At 34.9% G+C, this 21,433-nt stretch overlaps 1 protein-coding gene across 1 annotated transcript; it reads right to left on the bottom strand.

The window, feature by feature from the left end:
- Nucleotides 1–13,873, bottom strand: LOC122045424. The gene is made up of 4 exons (XM_042605646.1): nucleotides 13,662–13,873; nucleotides 11,312–11,573; nucleotides 830–887; nucleotides 1–734 (listed from the first exon to the last, which is right to left on the bottom strand). The coding sequence occupies exons 1-4, from the start codon at nucleotides 13,787–13,789 to the stop codon at nucleotides 142–144; spliced, it is 1,041 nt and encodes a 346-aa protein (XP_042461580.1). The 5' UTR covers nucleotides 13,790–13,873; the 3' UTR covers nucleotides 1–141.
- Nucleotides 13,874–21,433: the final 7,560 nt, after the last annotated feature.

The raw sequence follows: 21,433 nt of genomic DNA, 5'->3' as shown, positions 1-21,433 counted from the left end.
TTTCACATAAACATAATACATTTGCAAAATTTAAGAAAGCTTGATAAGTTCTTTGCCGTTCAAATTCTAGAATCCGAAAGGCAGGAAAAAGTATTTGGCGAAAGAGATTTTTTGCAAGAAATTACTCCACAGTTGCAATAGCTATAGTTCCAGAAGTGCTTCAACCTTTGCTATCTGCTCTTCCTCATTCTCTGGAGTTGGGCTTTTATTACCTTCATCATAAAGGTCATGCTTCCATTTCTCTACCGGAAAACCAGTTTGCAGATATGGCCTCCGCTCACCGTATGGTCCACTAAACCTTTCCCTGCCCCTAGTCTCTCTGGTACTGTGCCTTTCCATAGACTGAAAACTAGACCTGTGCATTTCATTCCTTTGGAGATATCTTTCATCCCTCTTATCATACTTATCGTCAACTCGACTAAAAGATCTCTCAGGCTTATATCCACGCATGTTGTTTATCTTTTCTTCCCTTCTTGAGGCTTCATTTGATTGTTGGTCATTTCTGGAATCCAAACGAGGGCTAATAATAGGATCTTTCTCTGCTGGCATTTTCTTTTCACTGAATGCGGGTCTTTTACTGGGGACTAGTGCCTGACCCTCCAATTCAAAAAACCCATCATGCTTCCATTCCTTTGCTTGAGCTTTAGCCCTTCCAGATCTTTTCGGCATATCAGATACCATGTTCTTATCCACTGTGTCGCCAGTTGGCTCCTTTAGATTACCTCTTCCCGTATCTTTATAATGGTGCATAAAACAACAAAAAAAAAAAAAAAAAAGGACAAGCAATAAGATGCGACTTAAATGAGTGACTTGAAAAATTATTAGTTACCATTTGCTCTGTGACCATAACTTAGGCCATCCTTCCCAGCACTGCCATGCTCATCGTGCTGCATAAGACTGTTATATAAAATGATGTATTTGCAGGAATGGATCCAAAAAAAAATGGCACATCAGGAGGATGAAAATATGTTTGTATGCAACAAATAGCAAAATTAAATAACCATCTTAACTGAACATTTGAAAAAACATACTTGTCAGATAAAGAAGGTTAGATATTTGTCCAAAAATAAAAGTAAACTCCCCTTGAAATAGATTATCTTCTCCTCCCGATAAAAAGATTATGCTGTGTGGAAGAGTGAAAGCAAATGTATTTGGTAAACAAAACGAAAGCAATTTAGTTTGCCGCATTGGAACAATTAAATTGGCATCTTTCAGGCATTTCTACAGACTGGAGGAAGTGAATGTCCGAAAATAAGGCAGATAGTCTATCAAAAATGCCCGGCATATAGGAAGTGCAGAAGTAGGAATGAGTTATGATGAGCAAGTAATTGGCTTAACAGCAAACACAGCATCATGGAGGATGCCAATGCAAAGGAATTAGTTGCTCCTCCAATATTTTACCTGCAGTAGCAGAGCAAATAATTACCAATTACTAAAATTAGCATATATCCACCTATAAACAAGCAAAAAGAGAAGGAAAAAAAAATATCCATGGTATATTCTATTATAAATGAGAGAGACATTATTGATAAAATTTGTAAACAGAAAATAGGCATGGTTACAATTAATATCACCGGAGTACATCAATCATAATTTGTAGAATTGTGATCCTACGCGGGATCAATTTGGGATCAATGTCGGATCAGTTGTGATCGAATCGTAGAATCATACAATCCTACCAAAAACCCTTAAAATTTAATTTAGTGTTTGATAGAATTATCAAATTGATCAATGGGAACTAAATCAATTTGATATTTGATTAAAATTTCAATTAAATTAATAATAATAATATTATTAATGGCAATAATAGGCTGATAATATATATAATAAATAAATAAAATTTATTTTAAATTTTAAATTTTAAAATAAATTTATATGTATATTTTAATGGGATAATTCGATTAGGGTTTGAGAAAACCTATTTAAACTATCTTATTAAAGTTAGAAGGTTTCAATTAAAACCCTCACTGTCGTTGCTCGCCTTATCCACGCACTCATGCATCCCTGTCACCGTCGATGTCGGCCGCCGGCCAACGCCTTCCTCTCTTCGCCATCACAAGTAGTATTAAAACCCTCACCGTCGTTGCTCCCCTCATCCACCTGCTCGTGCATCCCTGTCGTCGTCGATGTCGGCCGTCAGCCAACGCCTTCCTCTCTTCCCCATCACAAGTAGTATTAAAACCCTCACCGTCGTTGCTCCCCTCATCCACCTGCTCGCCGGGCAACGCCTTCCTCTCTTCCCCATCACAAGTAGTCGAAGAATAGCCTCTGTTGGCTCTGACTGCCTCCCTGAGTCCCTGTCATGAGAAATTAGTGACATGCAAGTCCACGCGCCCCCTTCCATAGCCTCCTTGCACATGCTCGTGCGTTCCCTCCTCTGTCACTGGTCACCGACGAATACATTGTTTGTGGTTCTGGTGCTGAGAAATTTTAAACCGTGTAGAATCGTTTGTAGAGTATCGTACCAAATTTACCATCATGTACGATCCCATCGATCCTGCTGCAAAAAACAACCCCAATCGATCCAGGATCAATTTTGTACTTCTGGATCATAGGATCGTAGGATCATGCGATATTATGATCCGGATCGCGATTTTACAAACCATGACACTCTAGCTATTACACTTGACTTAGAAACAACTATGTCAACATTTAGATCAATGAAGGAAAAGAGATAGATAAGAATAAGAAAGGTTTCCATATGTTGAACTACAAGAAACAACTGTGACAGACACTTAGATCAAAATGTCTTGGATGTTATGAGCTTGATTCATCATTCATGTATTTGATATGGTCCCGAATATAGGATCGAGTCACAGGTCGAGATCCGGATCCGTACTTGGTCATGCAACACGTAAGGGGAGAAGGGAGGAGGAAAAAGGCTCGTCCTAGACAGAGTCCAAATCACTCAAGAGGGAAGACTCATCCTAGACAGAGTCCTAATTGCTCAATTTTTCTCTCCTCCTTTATTAATAATGACACTCCTTATAGAAGGAGTCAAACATGACAAGATTAGGAAAGACCAACCATAAAGGAAAACAAGGAATCAAAAATAGAAAAACAAATTAGGTCATTATTTGTTTTCTACTATAGCAGTAGTTAAATTAGACCATTATTTATTTTCTACTAATTAGGCAATAACTATTTTATTTCTAATAGCTAAATAGGTAGTAATTCATTTGCTTCCAACTATAGCGATGTTCAACAAAAGCATCCACCTCGGCGTCCACATCATCACTCCCCTCCTCGATACTGAGCTTGTCCTCAAGCTCGAAAGCGGGGTATAACGCCACTAATAGCATGAAGGGAAATTTCTGAATTCACTTCCCCCTCTTCCTCACCTTCCTTGTCATCAGGCACTTCAATCCAAAACAGACATTTACACTTGTGACCCGTGGAGTAGGATTCATCACAATTAAAACAAAGGGCCTTGGCTCTCCGTTCTGTCATCTCGGCGCGAGTCAGATGCTTGAAAAATGAAACAGGTGGAGTCTCCTTGCTGATGTCCGGGGTCCTGGTCTTCGCCAAAGGAGGGCCTCCACTGTTGGTGTTGAGCTTGGTTGTGGTCCCGTCCCAATTCATGCGCAGCAGCCCCCCACCTTGATGGAAGCACTGCTTCCGTTCTAGTGCCCTGGCCATATTCATTGCAATGCCTAAGTTTTCAGGCTCTGCAGTTCGATGTCGATACAGAGATCTTTGACTAGCCCTGCAAGTGAATAAGTCAACTTGTTGTTGTGGTCAGAGGTCCGAGCGAGGTGAGATTGAAATTGGCGCTGGTAGTCTTCTATAGAGTTTGTCTGCTTCAGATTTGTTAGCTCTCCCAAAGGGTTGTTGTTTAGGGCAGGCCAAAGCGGATATGGCAGTGGCCTCTGAACTACTTCCAAGTCATCTCTGTCTCTTTTTGCTCTACCTGATCAAACCAAAGTTGGGCTTCCCCTACCAAAGTGGAAGGTAGCAAGGCCAACCTTGTCAGCCTCTATGGTCCTTTGGTTGGTAAAGAATTTTTCGCACCTTTTAACCCAGCTCAGCGGATCCCCTTCTCCAGAATAGGTGGGAAACTCCATCTTTGAGTATCACGGAGCCATGGTGCCGCTGGTTGACAGTTCAGGTCTAACCTCTGAGCCTTTAGAAGGGTCATACTCTGCGCTGGTAGGGTTGTCTGCAGTGTGCAAAGGTCGTCGTCTAGCATCTTGAACAGTACGAAAAATCTTGACAATCTGCTCCTCTAGTCCTTGCTGGCGGGAAGTGATCTGCTCCATGAAAACTTGTTGTTGTGACATCAATCTTTCCATGAAGGCCTCGAGTTTGGATGTGATAGGATCCGTGTCACCCATGGCTGGCTCTGATACCAAGTTGATATGGTCCCGAGTATAGGATCGAGTCACAAGTCGAGATCCGTACTTGGTCATGCAACACGTAAAGGGGGAAGGGAGGAGGAAAAAGACTCATCCTAGACAGAGTCCAAATCACTCAAGGGGAAAGACTCGTCCTAGATAGAGTCCTAATTGCTCAATTTTTCTCTCCTCCTTTATTAATAATGACACTCCTTATATAAGGAGTCAAACATGACAAAATTAGGAAAGACATACCATAAAGGAAAACAAGGAATCAAAAATAGAAAAGCTAATTAGGATATTATTTGTTTTCTACTATAGCAGTAGTTAAATTAGGCCATTATTTATTTTTACTAATTAGGCAATAGCTAATTTATTTCTAATAACTAATTAGGTAGTAATTAATTTGCTTCCAACTATAGCGATGTTCAACAAAGGCGTCCACCTCGGCGTGATGATGTGGACGCCGAGGTGGACGCCTTTGTTGAACATCGCTATAGTTGGAAGCAAATTAATTACTACCAAATTAGATATTAGAAATAAATTAGCTATTGCCTAATTAGTAGAAAATAAATAATGGCCTAATTTAACTACTGCTATAGTAGAAAACAAATAATGGCATAATTAGCTTTTCTATTTTTGATATCTTGTTTTCCTTTATGGTTGGTCTTTCCTAATCTTGTCATGTTTGACTCCTTATATAAGGAGTGTCATTATTAATAAAGGAGGAGGCCTCTGTCTAGGACGAGTCTTCCCCCTTGAGTGATTTGGACTCTGTCTAGGACAAGTATTTTTCCTCCTCCCTTCCCTCCTTACGTGTTGCATAACTAAGTACGGATCCGGATCTCGACCTGTGACTCGATCCTATACTCGGGACCATATCAATATTGTAGCAGATCAATTTTCAATTTCTCATGGCCTCTTATCCCACTTTCACATCATGAAAATACAAACTTGTTAGAGATGAATTTGAATGTCTTTTTATGACATCATCATTAAATTATTTGTCCCAATTGTTTGAGGTCAACTATATGATGTTCACACTGCATTCCAAAGGCAGTGTGAATAATTAGCACAAAAAAACCCTCAAGGTAAGTGTGACCCAATAAAAATCCTTCCAAAAATACTGGCACAAAAAAAATTGAATAATTAGCCCAAAGAGTTACTATTCTCCTAACAATTCAATGTTGGCAACTTAAATCCTCTCCCACCATAGAATAAAATACATGGGGCATATCAGATCCCACACTGGATCCAATATGATTTAGATTTTTTTTAAAAAAAGCTTCAGTTAATGTAACGAATTTAATAGACAAAAAAAAATTGTGGGTACAACTTCAGATCCATGATCAGGATCTCCTGTAAACTGCTCAAGGCAAATAACATCTAATAAGACAAAAGACCAAAAGACTTATGTTTGAGTGCGACTCATCTCAGCTGGGCATGACCACCCCTAACCAACCCACGCGAACACCAATATTGGATAGGCTCGCATCATCTTGATATATACACATATGAAGGGAAAAAAAAATCTGCTTAACTTGTTGGTTTGTTTAAATTTTTTAATATCATCATCCATTATTCATTATTTCGTTACCAGACAAAAGACAAAACAAAGCATCATATAGGATTCACTTAGTTTGATCGTTGTCCATAATAAATATATAATCTGTATAATTTTGCTTGATTGCAACTTTATTTGTTTTGTATTATCATCTGTCATGTTTGCATCATTGTAACTTAATTTCTTACACTGTTATTTTATAATAGATATAGATTCTAGAAGAGAGATATATGAAGTTTACCCATTAGGAAACAAGCTTAAATTAATGGAAACTAAAATAGAACATCCATATTATTCTTTGTTTCGAATAATTCTCCTGGAAATATAGATCAATATAGGCCTAAGCATAACCCCTTATTTTTGATAAACAATCTGAATCTAAAAGATCTCTAGATTGTTTAGCTAACATTGAAGATTATTTTAATAGATATAACACGTCCTCTAGTGAATGAGCACTATTTTTCAACAATAAATTTATTGGAGCAGATAGTGAATTTTGGCAAAGCATTCAAGAGCATCATTCCATAATAAAAGTAGAACTCATCACACATTGACATAAAATGAAATGAAAATTGGTAAATAAATTATTCGATTACATCTTCAAAGATGATTACCTCATAAATTTGCAAAACCAAAATAATCATCCGTAAATGAACTAACCTTAAATAGGATTGTAAATGAACCGAACGTCCGTGAACACGCTTGATGTTTGACTTGGGTAAGAACTTATTTATATTCGTTCAATACACACAAGATCAATTAAATGAACAAGTTTGAACAACTCGTTAAACTAAATAAACAAGCTTAAACACATATATGTTCAGCTTGTTAATGTTCGTGAATAATATTCGTAAATAATATTCGTGGACAATGTTTATGAACTATGTCTAAAAATAACTTTTATCAACATGCTAAATAAATAAAGAAACTTTCAAAATGAATAAATAAGTTTATATTATTAAGCTCATTAACCAACCAAACAAGTTTAAAATATAAATTTCAAACAATCAAACAAGCTTGAATTGAGAGCTCGATAATAGTAAACGAACCTACCTCAAGCCAAGCTTAAATGCTCAAACTCATAAAAGAGAAACCAAGCCAAGCTTGAAAAATCATTTCAATAGCTTGGTTCCTTTTAGGCTTAGCTTGGCTCGGTTACCTTATCAAACAAGCTTGAATACCACAAAGCTTGGCTGGGTTCGGTTACTTCCCTAAACTTAAAGACAATACAAAGTCTTTGCTTTACTCACAATTAGTGAACTTTTAATTAAAATAAAAGAGTTGAGATGTAACTCAACCCTAAAAAAGTCATTTGATGGCATTTTAAAAGAGCCTTCAGATAGCACCTTCAATGAGTTCCTTGATGATGCAATTTTAGAAAAGCCTCCTATTACCTTGGCCCTTTCAAGAATAGTCAGCTTGATATTTGATCATGATTTAGAGTCACAAGTCATAACTCACCCCCATTATTCATAGAAGTCATATATGAAAATTGAGGAAACCAAGCATAATTAAAACTTTTGGTATGCCCTCTTATAGTTGTTCAAAACTAGAAATCTTGCAGGCCTAATGAGTTATTTTTCTTATCTACAACTTATGATCCTATTAAGATTTTTAATGAGCTGATATGAGAGATATATGTTACTACAAGGAGAGGAACTTATATTAGATAAAGATTAATGATTATTTTAAAGTTCCTAGTGACACAATACAATTTAAATTCAAATCATCTACATTAGGAGTATTCATGGTCAACTTATTTAGTTACACTGTAATGACAATTGATTATAATGCTTATTTTTTTTAACTTGTCAACCAATCTACACACTAATTCAATTTTCAAATTTGAAGATATACTTATTTGACAAGAGAAATCCGAGTCTTAATTCATATGTTGACTTTGTGACAGTTTGTGCTTATACGAATTTATCCTCGGCAATATTACCTTCACACCACATGATTGATGCAAGGATGTAAGTATCATCTTCATCCTATGATAAGCAAAGGTAGTTTCTAATTCTTTAAAAAGAGCTACGAGAAAGCAAGGAAATGATTTAGAAGAAAGTCAAAGGTGGACTAATTTCCTACTTATTGGAAGGAGTGTCCAGAGAATATAAACAGCCAAGAAATATTGTTGAACAAAATTAGTGAACTCATTATTCCCTACACTTTGGAATGATGACCCCCAAAAATGTGAAGAAGTCACCTGAAGTCGAGTTCTACTGATTAGAAGAGCATAAGGAAAACAAGAAATTATCGCTTTAGAAAGTTTTAAATGAAAAAATGAATTGATTTGAATTATGTTTGCAATTGATTTTAGTGATTGTCTTAATTATCGGTGTTGTTATCCTTTGGTTTGGTAATTCTTTTGGTTTAGTAAGCATATAATGGGATTACTTTGTTTCTTAATTAGTGATATTCCTTTAGTTTGGTTGGTAGAAAGTATATAAGATCTATAATAGGGTTGACAATGGGCAGGGTAGAGCAAGGATGATTTTTCAATTCTCACTCCCGCCCAATATAGGAAGAGAGGCAAGGAAAGAAAGTTCCCCATCCTACCTCATGCCGCTTTTCATATGGTTCGGGAGGGGATTATCACACAATAATCTAGAAATTTGAGACAAAGCAAATGGGGCAGTATAAAAAAAATCTTTTTTTACCTGCCACCGAGCATATATGGGTTCTTTTAGGTCTTATTCCTGCCCTACTTACATTATAGGGTGGGACGAAGAGGCTTCAATTGGGTCAAGCAAGGCAACTCTTGATCCTTACTATGCACTAATCAAATTTTCAATTGAAAAGTATTCTGCTTCAATCTCTGTGCAAGATTGCTTCCTATGTGAGATATTTTTACTTTGATAATTTTATCCAAATTTTCTATATGATTTGATTCATTGCCTCTGGTACTTCATTTAATGCCTAGCATTTAATTTCCCAAATCTATTGGGACTTCATGCTGCCAAAATTCCAGTCCTTAGTTGCCAAACTTCTAAGACTTCCATGTGCAAGTATTTGACCCTCAACCTGACTACTAGACTTCCTCGTGCCAAATATTCAGTTCCCGTTGATCTATTTAATCTTTCGCTTGCCAAATATTTGATCCTCATCAACCTACTTGGATTCCAAATATCACTCCAGTAATTGATGTTATAGACAAGTTAGTTAGTGTTTGGTGAAGGAGTTTGAGATCACATTATTAGGAAGAGGTTGAAATACTTTTGGGGATTGAGGTGGCTCACTATAAGTGAGACATTTTTAGATCTCTTTAAAGAAATAAACAACCAGAATACAAGCCAACAAATACTCCAACTACCAAATCTCAAACTTGGAATAGTAGAGGAAGATGTCATAGTAGATAAGGAAATGTATCAATGTTCATGCATAACCCAAAAGAAACTCATTTGTAAGCATTTCACACAGTAGTATCTTAAAGGAATAAGAGAAAAGGGTATTTGGGAAAGTAAAGGGTATTATATTTAAAAGAAATAGAGGTTTGGTATTAGAGATATTGATTGTGCTGGGTCAATGGTTGACAAAAGGTCAACCACTAGAAATTGCACCTTTCTTAGTGGCAACTTGTGACGTGAAGGAGCAAAAAACCAGCATGTAGTGGCGCAATGTAGTGTGACTCAAGGTGTGTAAACTGTTTTGGTTAAAGATCATCTTAGAAAAATTGAAGATCAAATGTGATGGTCCAATGAGACTTTATTGTGATAGAATGAAACACATTGAATTGTCAAACACTTCTTCAAGGAGAAATTAGATGGTGGGTTGATTTATACCCATCTACACATTGACAAATTGCATATATACTTATTAAGGGGTTAAGTAGTTCAGTATTTCAAAGTATTGTATGCAAGATGGAAATGATAAACACTTATTCACCAACTTAAGGGAGAGTATGGGAACCATGTATTTCTCTGGGAACCATGTATTTCACTTAAAATTAAGCTAAAAATATTCAATAAATCATAAGATTATGATTATGTAAATTATGAGAAATGATAGTGTAGCTAGTTTCTATAAAAGGTGGTTTGGTTTTTTAGAAAGGTTTGCTACTTTTTTTGGGATGATTAAATTTTTTTAGGAAAAGTCTCTTATTTTATGAAGAATAAGTCTTGTTATCAATTTATATGGGTTAGAATCTCATGTATTAGATAAGTTTTGAGTTAATACAATTTTTAATTTCTGTCAAAACATCTAGACTTTTTAGCGATTATCTAGTGCTCTAAAGCTAAATTTGTATTTAGACTACAAGACCAATAGTACTTTATGGGTCAAGAATTTTGAGCAATTAACAAATAATACAAACAAAAAAAAGTGTCACAAAGATGAGAATACTAAGATAGCCATATATAGTTACAAGAATGAAATAAAAAATGACTACCAATAACAATAATGTGCAACTTCCATAGACAAAAAGAGGGGGAAATAGAAATATATATATATACACACACACACTAATATAGTATGAACATAGTAGGTTCTATAGTTAGACAAATTGAATTGATTAAAATAGAAGATGTGAGAAGGAAGATCAAAAAAACTCTTTAAAGTAATTAAGAGTATTAAAAAAAAATCTAGACATTACAAACGAGATAATTTTGCATATAGACCAATGAATGGACCAGAGGACCAGATCCATGTAGTTGAGAATAAATAGTTGGAACTAAAATGGTTTGTAATTGTATTTTGAGTTGTACCTTCATTTCTATTTGGAATGAATGGGTATATAACCTGCTCTTGCTCAAAAAAATTAATGTGGTTTGTCACATCGTTACTGCTAATCCAAGCATCTACCTCAAAAATACATATGTGAAACCATTTTCATAATTAAATCTGAAATTTAAGCTTTGAATAAAAGTTTATTATGTTAGGTCTACAACTATGTTTCGCCAAAAATAATATCTTTTAGGTGGTTATCGACACAATGAATTGATCAAATAGCCTAGAAAATGTGAACTAAATTCTTTAAAGTCCTAGTTTTACAAGGAGAACCAAAAAGATTTCTTTGTAGGTGAAAAAGAATTTGGTATTGCAAAACTTCTGTTTAATAGATGATACTTCAGAAAAAAAGCATAAGCAAAGTAGGTCATCTATCGCAAGTAGTCCTGCATATATAGAAAATTACATGGATGTTATCTTTTGTCATTTGATTTTGCCTACTTGTCATCAGTCATGAATGATTGATTCAGTTATTCCAGGAAAAACTAGTATATTTCAAAGGAAACCTGTGATGGCTGAAGATCTAATTTGACCTATCAGGGCATCCCTACCTTGAAAACCAGTTCAGATCAATTGTTATGTTCCAATTTCAATTCTGCCACAGTGCTCGCTATTAGTTGACCAAACAAGCTTGACAGAGGATTTGAATTATGTAATTAAATTAACTTCCAGTAAATAGAAGTCAAACCTGGAAGTGAGATCGACTCCGAGGTGTTTCTACTGTGTCTGAAGGACGTTTAGTGTCATCAGGAATAGCCTTTCTGTCAAAACCATCTTTCGCAGAGTCAAACTTCACCTTTGTATCAGCTGCTGAAGAAATCCTTACTGGCATAGAATCTTGAAACCGCCTACGATGCTTTCGCTCTCTATTGTCATCAATGTCCAAATCATTATTACCAGAATATTTCCTCTCAGATGATGGTTTTTCATCTCTTCTTGATCTTTTTGGACTATCAAGAGAGTAAAAGCAAACTCAGTTAGAAAATGTGAGCAATAAGATCATACACACCAATGACAAACATAAACAAACCATGAAGGCACTTAAAAATATATAAAACAACAATTAAAGTAATTTGAACTAGAAAAATCAAGGTTTATGAGTAACCATCTACTATCTTACGAACATTTTCAGAAGCAGTGACTCTGTCAGAAGTAAAATACAAATACAAGTTAACGAGTCCCTCCATTCTATTACATTGGTTCACTTTCACCCGGATCGAAAAATGGAGTATGCCCCTACAGCAATGTAATGATATAATATCTGGACATTTATAAGAACTAAAGGATAGCAAGCCTCAATGAATTTAGAATTTACATGACCTAACTGAAGGAAAAAATGTGTGATCTCATCATGATCTCCAACCAAGTAAAACAGAAATTTAAGAGTGGTATTATATACAATCAATCTTCTAATAGCAGAGATAGGGATGACAATTTTCCCCGCGAGTTCGGGGCCCTGCGGGGAAAATCCGAAACGGGGATGGGGATCCCGGATTTTTTCAAGGATGGGGCGGGTTCGGGGCAGGTATGGAAATACTATCCCCATCCCCGAACCGAATATTATTATTATTAATATTAATAAATAATAATAATATTTTTAAAAAATATTAATAATAGTGTTAATATTAATATTAAATTTTTTGAAAATATTAATAATAATATTATTAATAATATTGATATTGATATTATCATTAATAATAATGATAAAATAATAATAATAATATAAATTAAATTTGGGGATGGGGTAGGGATGGGGATTTTATCCTTGTGGGTTCGGGTCCACGGAATCCCCGAATCCGAAAAAATGAGGGCGGGGCGGGGATGGGGATGGCAAACCCGCCCCCACCCCGCCCCATTGCCATCCTTAAGCAGAGACATACCAAAGTTTAAAATGCTAATATCCACTAATGGTTTCAGAGTAACCAAAGAACATATGTTCAAGATACCCAGCCACAGAATGGTATCCACCAACAAAGATAATATTATGATCCCTATACTCGAATTCAAGTTTAGCACAAATAAATGAGTACACAGAACATATGTAAAAGACTTAATAATAATAAGGTCAAAAGGCTAATTTACTAGTTTTTGATATGGATGAAATCATGAAATACTACAACAGCAGAGTAGGAGACAGATTCCTAAGCTCAAGATTCCTGACACATATAGAAATTGGAATTGCTTCATTGGAACACAAAACAAACATCTGTAATAATTCATCACATAGAGATCCAGAAGGATTTCAACAATCTCAAGATTACAGTTGGTTTTACATATTTTTCAAAGAAAGATTTGGAACATCAAGAAGGAAAAAAAAAATACATGTGAGAAAACATAAAACATTACTCATATATTAAGCTTGTTTTCCTGAGGATACAAGCATAAGTTCCACTAGAAAAAATTGAAATAATAGGCAGGTGTCACAGCTACATAGAATAGATTGATAAATCAGCTCTCGCAGTCAACTACTTCCTTTAGCAGGTCAAATAACAATAAAGAGAAGAAAACTGAAGACCAGCAATGGAATCTCCAAAGAAATTTGATCATCAGTCGTCCAGGTAAGTTCTATGTTCTTAACTCTTTAACTGCCTTATGTAAAACTTTCCATCAATAAAATGAATGCGGTGAGTTGAAATAACAAGAGAAAATTCAGGTTTCAGAAAGTCCAAGATCTTGAAAGAATACCCCCCAAAAAAGGTTTCTTGTAAACTGAGAAGAAATGCTCCTAAACCTTCTCACCGTAAAACATGGAATGCTAAGTACAATATCAAGGTTGAAGGATTCTCATCTCTAAAGAGTCATCACTGAAAAAGAAACCATTGTGGATAACTACAATCGCTAATCCAAAAGAGAGACTCTTGTAACCATCTAACAGGTTATCAATGATTAAGAGGAAAAACGCGGAATAAATAGCGCAACTGATAATGTGTGCAACTCCGATATCTGCTAAGAAATCCACCAAAACGCGGAATAAATAGCGCAAGAGGAAAAAATTGCAGCGTCGAACAATGAGAGGGAGATAAAACAGAGAAGGTTACCTGGGCTCCCTTTGCCTTTCTCTTTCAGATCGGGAATGGGGACGCCTTCTGTCGGGATCGCGTTCCTCGCGTCGTGACCGCGAGTCGCCTCCGGCGCCGCCTTCCCTTCGCCTATGCTCCTCCGGCATTTCTTGCGCCAACAAAATGGTACAAAATAGCAGCACTTTGGATTAGGGCTGCGAACGGCAGAGGCTGAGCGATGGGCTTCTCATATCGACCGGAATCGACCCGGTTCAAACAAAATAATAATCAAATCGATGGGTCCAACTCCGTCATCCGTCCTTGCGTCTTTCGTTCCCGCACACGTGCTGCTCTTTTCTTTTGTCTACATATATTTGAATCGGCCTAAATGTAAAAGGATTGGGCCAAGCTGGAACAGGCTGGGTTGGACCCAGCGCTTTAACGATCTAAGTTGAATCAAATTAAGTCATTCATTATTTTCTTTTAATTAATATTTACAAAAAAAAATAAACTTTGTCCAAACATAAAAATCATATACAAACCACACTTGAGCAAAAATTTACACCAATAGAATATTTCTTTCGGATAAAATAAATTTCAACGTAGTCGAGATTCAATCATCAAAATGATATTTGTTGTGAATCTAATGGACTAGAGTCGACTCAAATCAATTAAAGAGTTAAGTTAACCAATATAGTAAAAAGATGATTCGTTGGTCTTTAGCATTTCTTCAAATTCATCCCTAAGTTAACATGGAGAAAATAAATCACATGTAATTACTAGTCATTAATGTAATGATCAAAATATAGGAAAAGATATATTCGGACGTGTCTTCCCTCAAGTTGATCGATTAATACATTATAATAGTCAAATAACACAAAAGTTGTGATAAAGTAATTTGTGATAATAGAAACTAGCTGACTTAAGTAGTCATTGACAAACTTAGACAAAACTTAAGCTATGTTTTTCAATTAAACTTAGACGATTTTAATAAACTGTTGTCTTGACTTTATTCTTTCATTATTTTTTTCCTTCACAATTTTTGTTGCAACTATGTTTTGCTTTCCCTTTTTTAGAAAAAATTTTGGCGTTGTGTCCCCCCCCCCCCCCCCCCACCTTAGCTTACCAAATCCTAAGTCTATGTTACTTAGAGGGAAGGAAACTAAATTACGAGAAAAGTTTTCATTGTAAGAATTTTATATTATTTACTTGATTAAAAATTTTAAGCCGATGGAAATTATATTCCTTCGGCGGATACATTTTCAAGGAAAATTTATCCCGTCCAAATCGGATGGAAAAACAAATGAAGGAAAATTAAATAAAATGAAATCACATAAATATCCCTAACCCTTCCTTTCCTCTTCCGCCAAATCGGCAATTTCTACCTTCTCATCCTCACCCAACAACACCTCTGCTAAATCGGTGATTTCTACCTCCACACCCAACGACGACTCTATTAAGTTGTCAATTTCTTCTTTCTTCTCACCTGCAGACTCTTCTTCTTCCTCCTCACCTGTCGACTCCTCCGTCGATTCCTCTTTTTCTCTTTCAAGACTGCTACAGTTACTCTACATTGTTGCTCTCACGATTGATTCACAACTGTTGTAAGCTGCTGCTCTTCTTCTGCGATTGCTTAACGACTGCTTTGTGTTAAGTTTTCCATCTCTGTGATTGTAGTAAGTTTGAATCTTACTGATTTATATCTTCATTTTAATTTTCAACAATAGAGAAACGCTGATTAGATGAAGTATAACTAATGAGATGAAATATAATTTTCCTTATTTCTATAACTCCATTAGATGAAATATAATTCTGATTTTTGTCTTCATTTTAATTTTTTTCTTTCATTGATTTCTATCTCCACTTTACTTATTTCTATCTTTTAGATGAAATATAACTCTGATTAGATGGAATATTAGTTTTTGATAGCGACGTTGTTGAATTTATTATAGTAGTCTATTTGTTTTTGTTTATCTTTCAACAGATGGAGTAGGATAATGGTGAAGGAGATTATTCGAATGTTAATGATTGTTACGAGGAGAATAATGATAGTCCAAATGAGAGTTCAGAGAATAAAGTTATCATAAATAAAATTTGTGTAGTTATTCTTGGGGTCATGTTGAAGGATATGAATAAGTATATAGATAAAGGTCTAATGAAGAATAATGAGCAAAAAGATGACGCACGACACATTTTGTTGCACAACCTTATGACATCTAATGAGGCATGTCGTAGCATTCTTAGGGTAAGTGTGGATGGCTTTGTTCGCTTGTGTGAACTATTAAAGCACAACAGAAGGGTAAAAGTCAATAAGAATTCAAGTATTGAAGAGAAGGTTGCTAAGTTTTTATATCTGCTTGGTCATGATGTTAAGCATCGAGAGCTGAATTTTTTCGTTCGTCGAAGTACAAGGACTATTAATAATCATTTTCATGAAGTCTTAAAAGCCATTATTGGATTCCATGTGCCTGACGCTTGTGTACTTGTATGTACCTCCCTCCATATATGTGGGGTCGACACTAGGGGGTCGTTAATGTAGCGGATCTACATTTAAAAGTCATTATTGGACTTCATGCTCAATTTATAAAGCAACTAGATGGTTCTGAAATCCCTCTGCTTATACAGAGTAGCAGTAGATTTTACCCTTACTTCAAGGTAATACTCATTTTGATCATTTTGAATTTTAGAATGTTTGCAAGGTACTTTGTTGCTAAATATGCTCATTGTCTCCTAATTGTAGGATTGTGTTGGTGCACTAGATGGAACACATATACGTGTTAAGGTATCTGATATAGACGCACCTAGATATCAAGGGAGAAAGGATTGGCCAACTACAAATGTGTTGGCGGCATTCTCCTTCGACCTAAAGTTCACATATATCTTATATGGGTGGGAAGGAGCTACATCTGATTCTTGAATCGTCAAAAATGCTCTATCTAGATGCGATAAATTATTAATTCCACATAGTATTCAGTTTACAATTAATGTTCATTGGTGGACAATGTTTGGAAGTAAATATGATTAACCTATATCGTTTACTTGTTATAGGTAAATACTATTTAATTGACTCTGGGTTTATGCTGAGGAGGGGTTTAATTACCCCTTATCAAGGAATTCGTTATCACTTAAAGGAATACTTGAGATGTGGCCTTACAAATGCAAAAGAGTGATCCAATCTTAGACATGCATCTCTTCGCAATACAATCAAGAGAGCTTTTGGGGTTCTAAAGAAGAGGTTTCCCATTATTGCTAGCGGAATAGAACCTCACTATGAAATTAACATTCACACAGATATTGTCTTAGCATGTTGTATTCTTCATAATTTCTTAATGGGGATGAATCCAGATGAGAGGTAGATTAGTGAAGTGGATCATGAATTGAGTGCAAATTATTGCAATGAAGTGAGTTGCAGTGAGAGACAGGACGATGACTGAACTCAAGGGAATATGATCAAGGATAACATAGCTAATGTTATGTGGTTGGATTACAATAATAACTAAAGAAGACTTATTTGGTTTTAATAGGAAAATTATGAGAACGGTTTGATGTATACTAATTAATAATGCTTAATTTGAGCAATGTGATGTTTTGAATATGCTATTGGTAAATCTTAATACTGAATGTTTTATGATTGAATATTATTTTTTATGAATTAATTATATTTGTTAATCTAATATTATACAGTTGAATGTTACTAGTTTATAACTATGAATAAGATTTGATTTTTTTTCATGGCCCCATGTGAATTTGATGCAGATATTGAGTAGAAATTAGTTCTATGGTTGAACAAGTCAAAAAGGATATGATTAAGTGGACTGATGAAATGAATAATAATTTTTATTGATGTTATGTTAAATCAACAAGTTGATGGCAACCGAGTAGATAGCACTTTCATGTCTACAACATACAAAGAAATGGTTGTTATTTGCCGTGAGAAGACTAAAATTCCATTGACAAAGGGTCAAGAATAGAATGAAAACGTTGAAGGCTAACTTTAATTCTGTAGGATCGAAAAAAATTTAGATATCTCCATAATGATATGATATTGTCCACTTTGGGCCTAAGCCCTCATGGTTTTGCTCTTGGGCTCTACCCAAAAGACCTCATGCCAATGGAGATATCTTTCTCTTATAAACCCATGATCTTTCCCATGTGTTTTCAATGTGGGACTATATTTGCAACCTTGCAACCCCAACAATCCCCCCCTCAAACAAAGGACCACAAGCTTCCCACGTCCGATCCTCAACCCACCAGGTCTTCCTACCCCTCGGTCCACCCGACCTATTAGGACTTCTTTGCCTAGCCGCAACTAGAAATTCCTGCCTGGTCTCTGGTCCTCTTGATCAGAACATAGGAGCCCCCACTTTTCTTTATTAAAGGTTAATATTGTACCTACATGGCTCAATTATATCATAGCTCTTGTGCACAGTCAGCGGTTAAATCTTCTGGCAGCCTGGACTCTAATATCAATTGTAGGATCGAAAAGAATTTAGATATCTCTACAATGGTATGATATTGTCCACTTTGGGCCTAAGTCCTCATGGTTTTGCTCTTGGGCTCTACCCAAAAGGCTTCATGCCAATGGAGATACCTTTCTCTTATAAATCCATGATATTTTCCATGTGTTTTCAATGCGGGACTATGCTTGCAACCTTGCAACCCCAACAAATTCGTGTTATGATTTGTTTAAGAATGCAAGTGGAGTTCAATGGCATGCTGAGAGTAGGAGATTTGAGGCTGAGGAAGAAGTTTAGAAGCAACTTATTGATATAATATTAATAGTAGATAATTCATTTTATATTTTGTCAGTTTATATAACTATTATGTTTTTGATTAATTTTATTTTTATTTAGGCTACTCCATCAATTAAGAAGTGGAGATATACCCTTGCACCTCATTATAAAAAGTTGTTTGAGTTATTTGCTTATGACAGAGCGAATGGTCAAGGAGCTTCCACTACTGCTGAAAGAAATGTTGAAATTATTCAAGAGGAAGAACAAAAGGATGATGTACATGTGAATTCTGAAGTAGACCTTGATAGTTCACCATTTATTAAGGGATTAAGGAAGAGAAAAATTGCATCGGTTGGTGCTAATGACAATAAGAAAAGTTTAGCCTTTGACTTAAGTATCAAGGAAGTTGTTTCTACAATTGACCGTTCAAGTTTAGTTATCGAGAATAAGTCATTTAATCAACAAAAGTTAAATGAGAAACTCTTCAAAAATTTAGTTTCTGTTGGTGTTTTAGATGAAAATATACTTGATGTCTATCTATTCCTAGGAGAGAATAAGAAGAAGATGATGCTTGTTATGGGATGTCCAATGGAGAAGAGACTTGCTCTTCTAAAGAATATGTTTTCTTTCTAATTTTGAATTGTGAGGTTTTGAATAATTGCAATTTGTAAGATTTGGATAGGTATCCAGAGTATAGGGTTATATAGGCTTATTAGTAATTATTAGCATATGAAAGTCAATTTAATTTTTTAGTTGGTAATACCTTTGTAATAATTATGGATTATTTCTAAGTAATGTTTATTGTTGATAATTTTTTATTTTAATATATGATAATGGTAAGTTTTTTTATTTTAATATACGATAGCATTCTCAAGACATTTAGCTTTATGTTGACCAATATTTTATTCCACTTACATATTTTCCCCACACTTTTTTCCACTTGTATACAATGTTTTTATATTTCTTTCATGGAAACTCTTTCATCAGGTTGAAAATGCATTATTTGAATCCATAATTATATGACAATATATAAAAAAATTTAAAATAAAATAAAAACATTGGTTATTAAGAACATAATTATAAATCTTTTTTATATTTTTTAGTACAATAAATAATTTTAATTTTTTATCTAAAAATGAAAAAAATAAAAAGGGTGTTTTCTATTGATGGATTGATCTCATTCATTTTCCCCAATTGAAGTAAATAAGTATACCAAATAAAGGATTATTTTCCTTTTCCCTAAGGAATTCTTTCCACTATAGATTCTTGTTTTTTCTCAGGCCACACCTTAAAGTAAACATAGCATAAGCTATTTTTCTTTCCCTCTCCTCATACGATCTCTTTACGATGCCGCTGTCAAAACTCTAAGCATCTTCATCCAACCCCTCTTCAGCGAACCCCTCTCCACGAACCTTTCCTCCAAACTCCTCTCAGTCTAATCCTCTCCCGCTGAACATCTCCTTCGAATGACCCATCTCCAACAACCCCTCTCCAGACGAATCATAGTTACACTGCTAAACCTCAGGTATGGCTGGAAAAAGTGTTTCTATCTACTTCCACGTGAACATTATAAAATTATAAAATCTCTTTATATTGGATTTGGTTGACGCTTATGAATGTAGTAATGTTTATGTCAAAATCTCATTTCAAATTTGAATGACAACATACATTCTTTTTGTTTCATCATCTTAGAAGGATTTATAGGCTTTAGATAAATGAATTATGAAGCAATAGTTTAATTGTGACAACATAATCTACCAAAAAATTGGGCTGTAATATTTTGTAGTTACTTGTCAAGAGTTAATTAGTTTTTGTTTTTGTGTGTTAAGAAATGTTTGCATATTTATATAGGCATGAACAACAAATGTACTCTACTAAAAGTTTGTTTGTCATTGTGTTTTTTATTAACTTGACAACACATACATGCATGTTCTACAACTAGAAGTTTTTTTCCTCATTAATGTTATCCTGGTCTTTTATTTTAAGATGCTTCCAGCTTGTCTCTCTTCAAAGTGTACTCTTATATCTACGTCTATGCTAAATGTTTAAAAATATTGCTTCGTAGTTGTTACAATTGATATTAATTTAGCTACTTTACCATAACAATTTAATGAAAATTAATAGATATATTCTAACATAATTCACTAGAATAATTTTGTGTTGTTGGTAGCACTGCTAATTTAATATGTCATATTTTTACAATTGTTTTGAAGGATTTAACTCATTATTGGATGTTTAGTTGTATGAGTAATAATAGACAAAGATTGGATGCCAAAGAATAGGTTACCACATGAATTTGAGGTTGGAATAGAGTCTTTCTTGCACTTTGCAACACAAAACGCTAAAGATTTGAATGTAATACCTTGCACATGTGCAAGATGTAGTAATCTAAAGAAGGAAGATGTTGACACTATAAGAGCACATTTGTGTTGTAATGGTATAGATTTAACATATCATATTTGGATTTGGCGTAGTGAAAGATCTAAGATTGGGAACTCAATGAATGATAGTGATCGAGTAGGGCAAGATGAACACAAATCTTTTGTCGAGGAACCTACAAATATGGTACATGCTACATAAGATAGTTATGCTGAGAATCTAAACTAATTCCACAAGCTACTTGAAAATGCTAAGAAACATTCATATTCTAGATGTCAAATTATATAACTTGAAGGTAAAATATAGTTGGAGTGATAAAAATTTCACTGACTTACATAGTTTATTCAAGGAAATACTTCTAGATGACAATAAATTACCTTTATCTTTGTATGATGCAAAGAAAAGCTTATGTGCATTAAGGATAGATTATGTGAAAATTCATGCTTGCCCTCATGATTGTACCTTATACCAAAAGGAGTATGAGGACTTTACTAATTGCCCTATTTACAAGATGTCAAGGTGGAAGTTAGGTAAAAATTTTATGATAAATGAAGGAGTTCCTATAAAGGTCCTTTGGTACTTCCTTTATATTCCAAGATTTCAAAGATGATTTTAGAACAAGGTGATATCTAAGGAGTTAACTTGGCACGCTGATAAAAGGATTTTTGATAGATACTTGCGTCATCCAGCTGATTCACC

The sequence above is a fragment of the Zingiber officinale genome, chromosome 2B (assembly GCF_018446385.1).
Source record: "Zingiber officinale cultivar Zhangliang chromosome 2B, Zo_v1.1, whole genome shotgun sequence".
NCBI classification, from domain to species: domain Eukaryota; kingdom Viridiplantae; phylum Streptophyta; class Magnoliopsida; order Zingiberales; family Zingiberaceae; genus Zingiber; species Zingiber officinale.
Note: the sequence above shows the minus strand (reverse complement) of the source record. Positions and strands in the feature narration are given on the sequence as shown.

Coding starts and splice junctions, on each gene's coding strand:
- LOC122045424 (XM_042605646.1), bottom strand. CDS start 13,789: ATGCCGGAGGAGCATAGGCGAAGGGAAGGCGGCGCCGGAGGCGACTCG. Junction 11,574..13,661: donor GAAAGGCAAAGGGAGCCCAG/GTAACCTTCTCT, acceptor CTCTCTTGATAG/TCCAAAAAGATCAAGAAGAG. Junction 735..829: donor TTATGGTCACAGAGCAAATG/GTAACTAATAAT, acceptor ACCATTATAAAG/ATACGGGAAGAGGTAATCTA.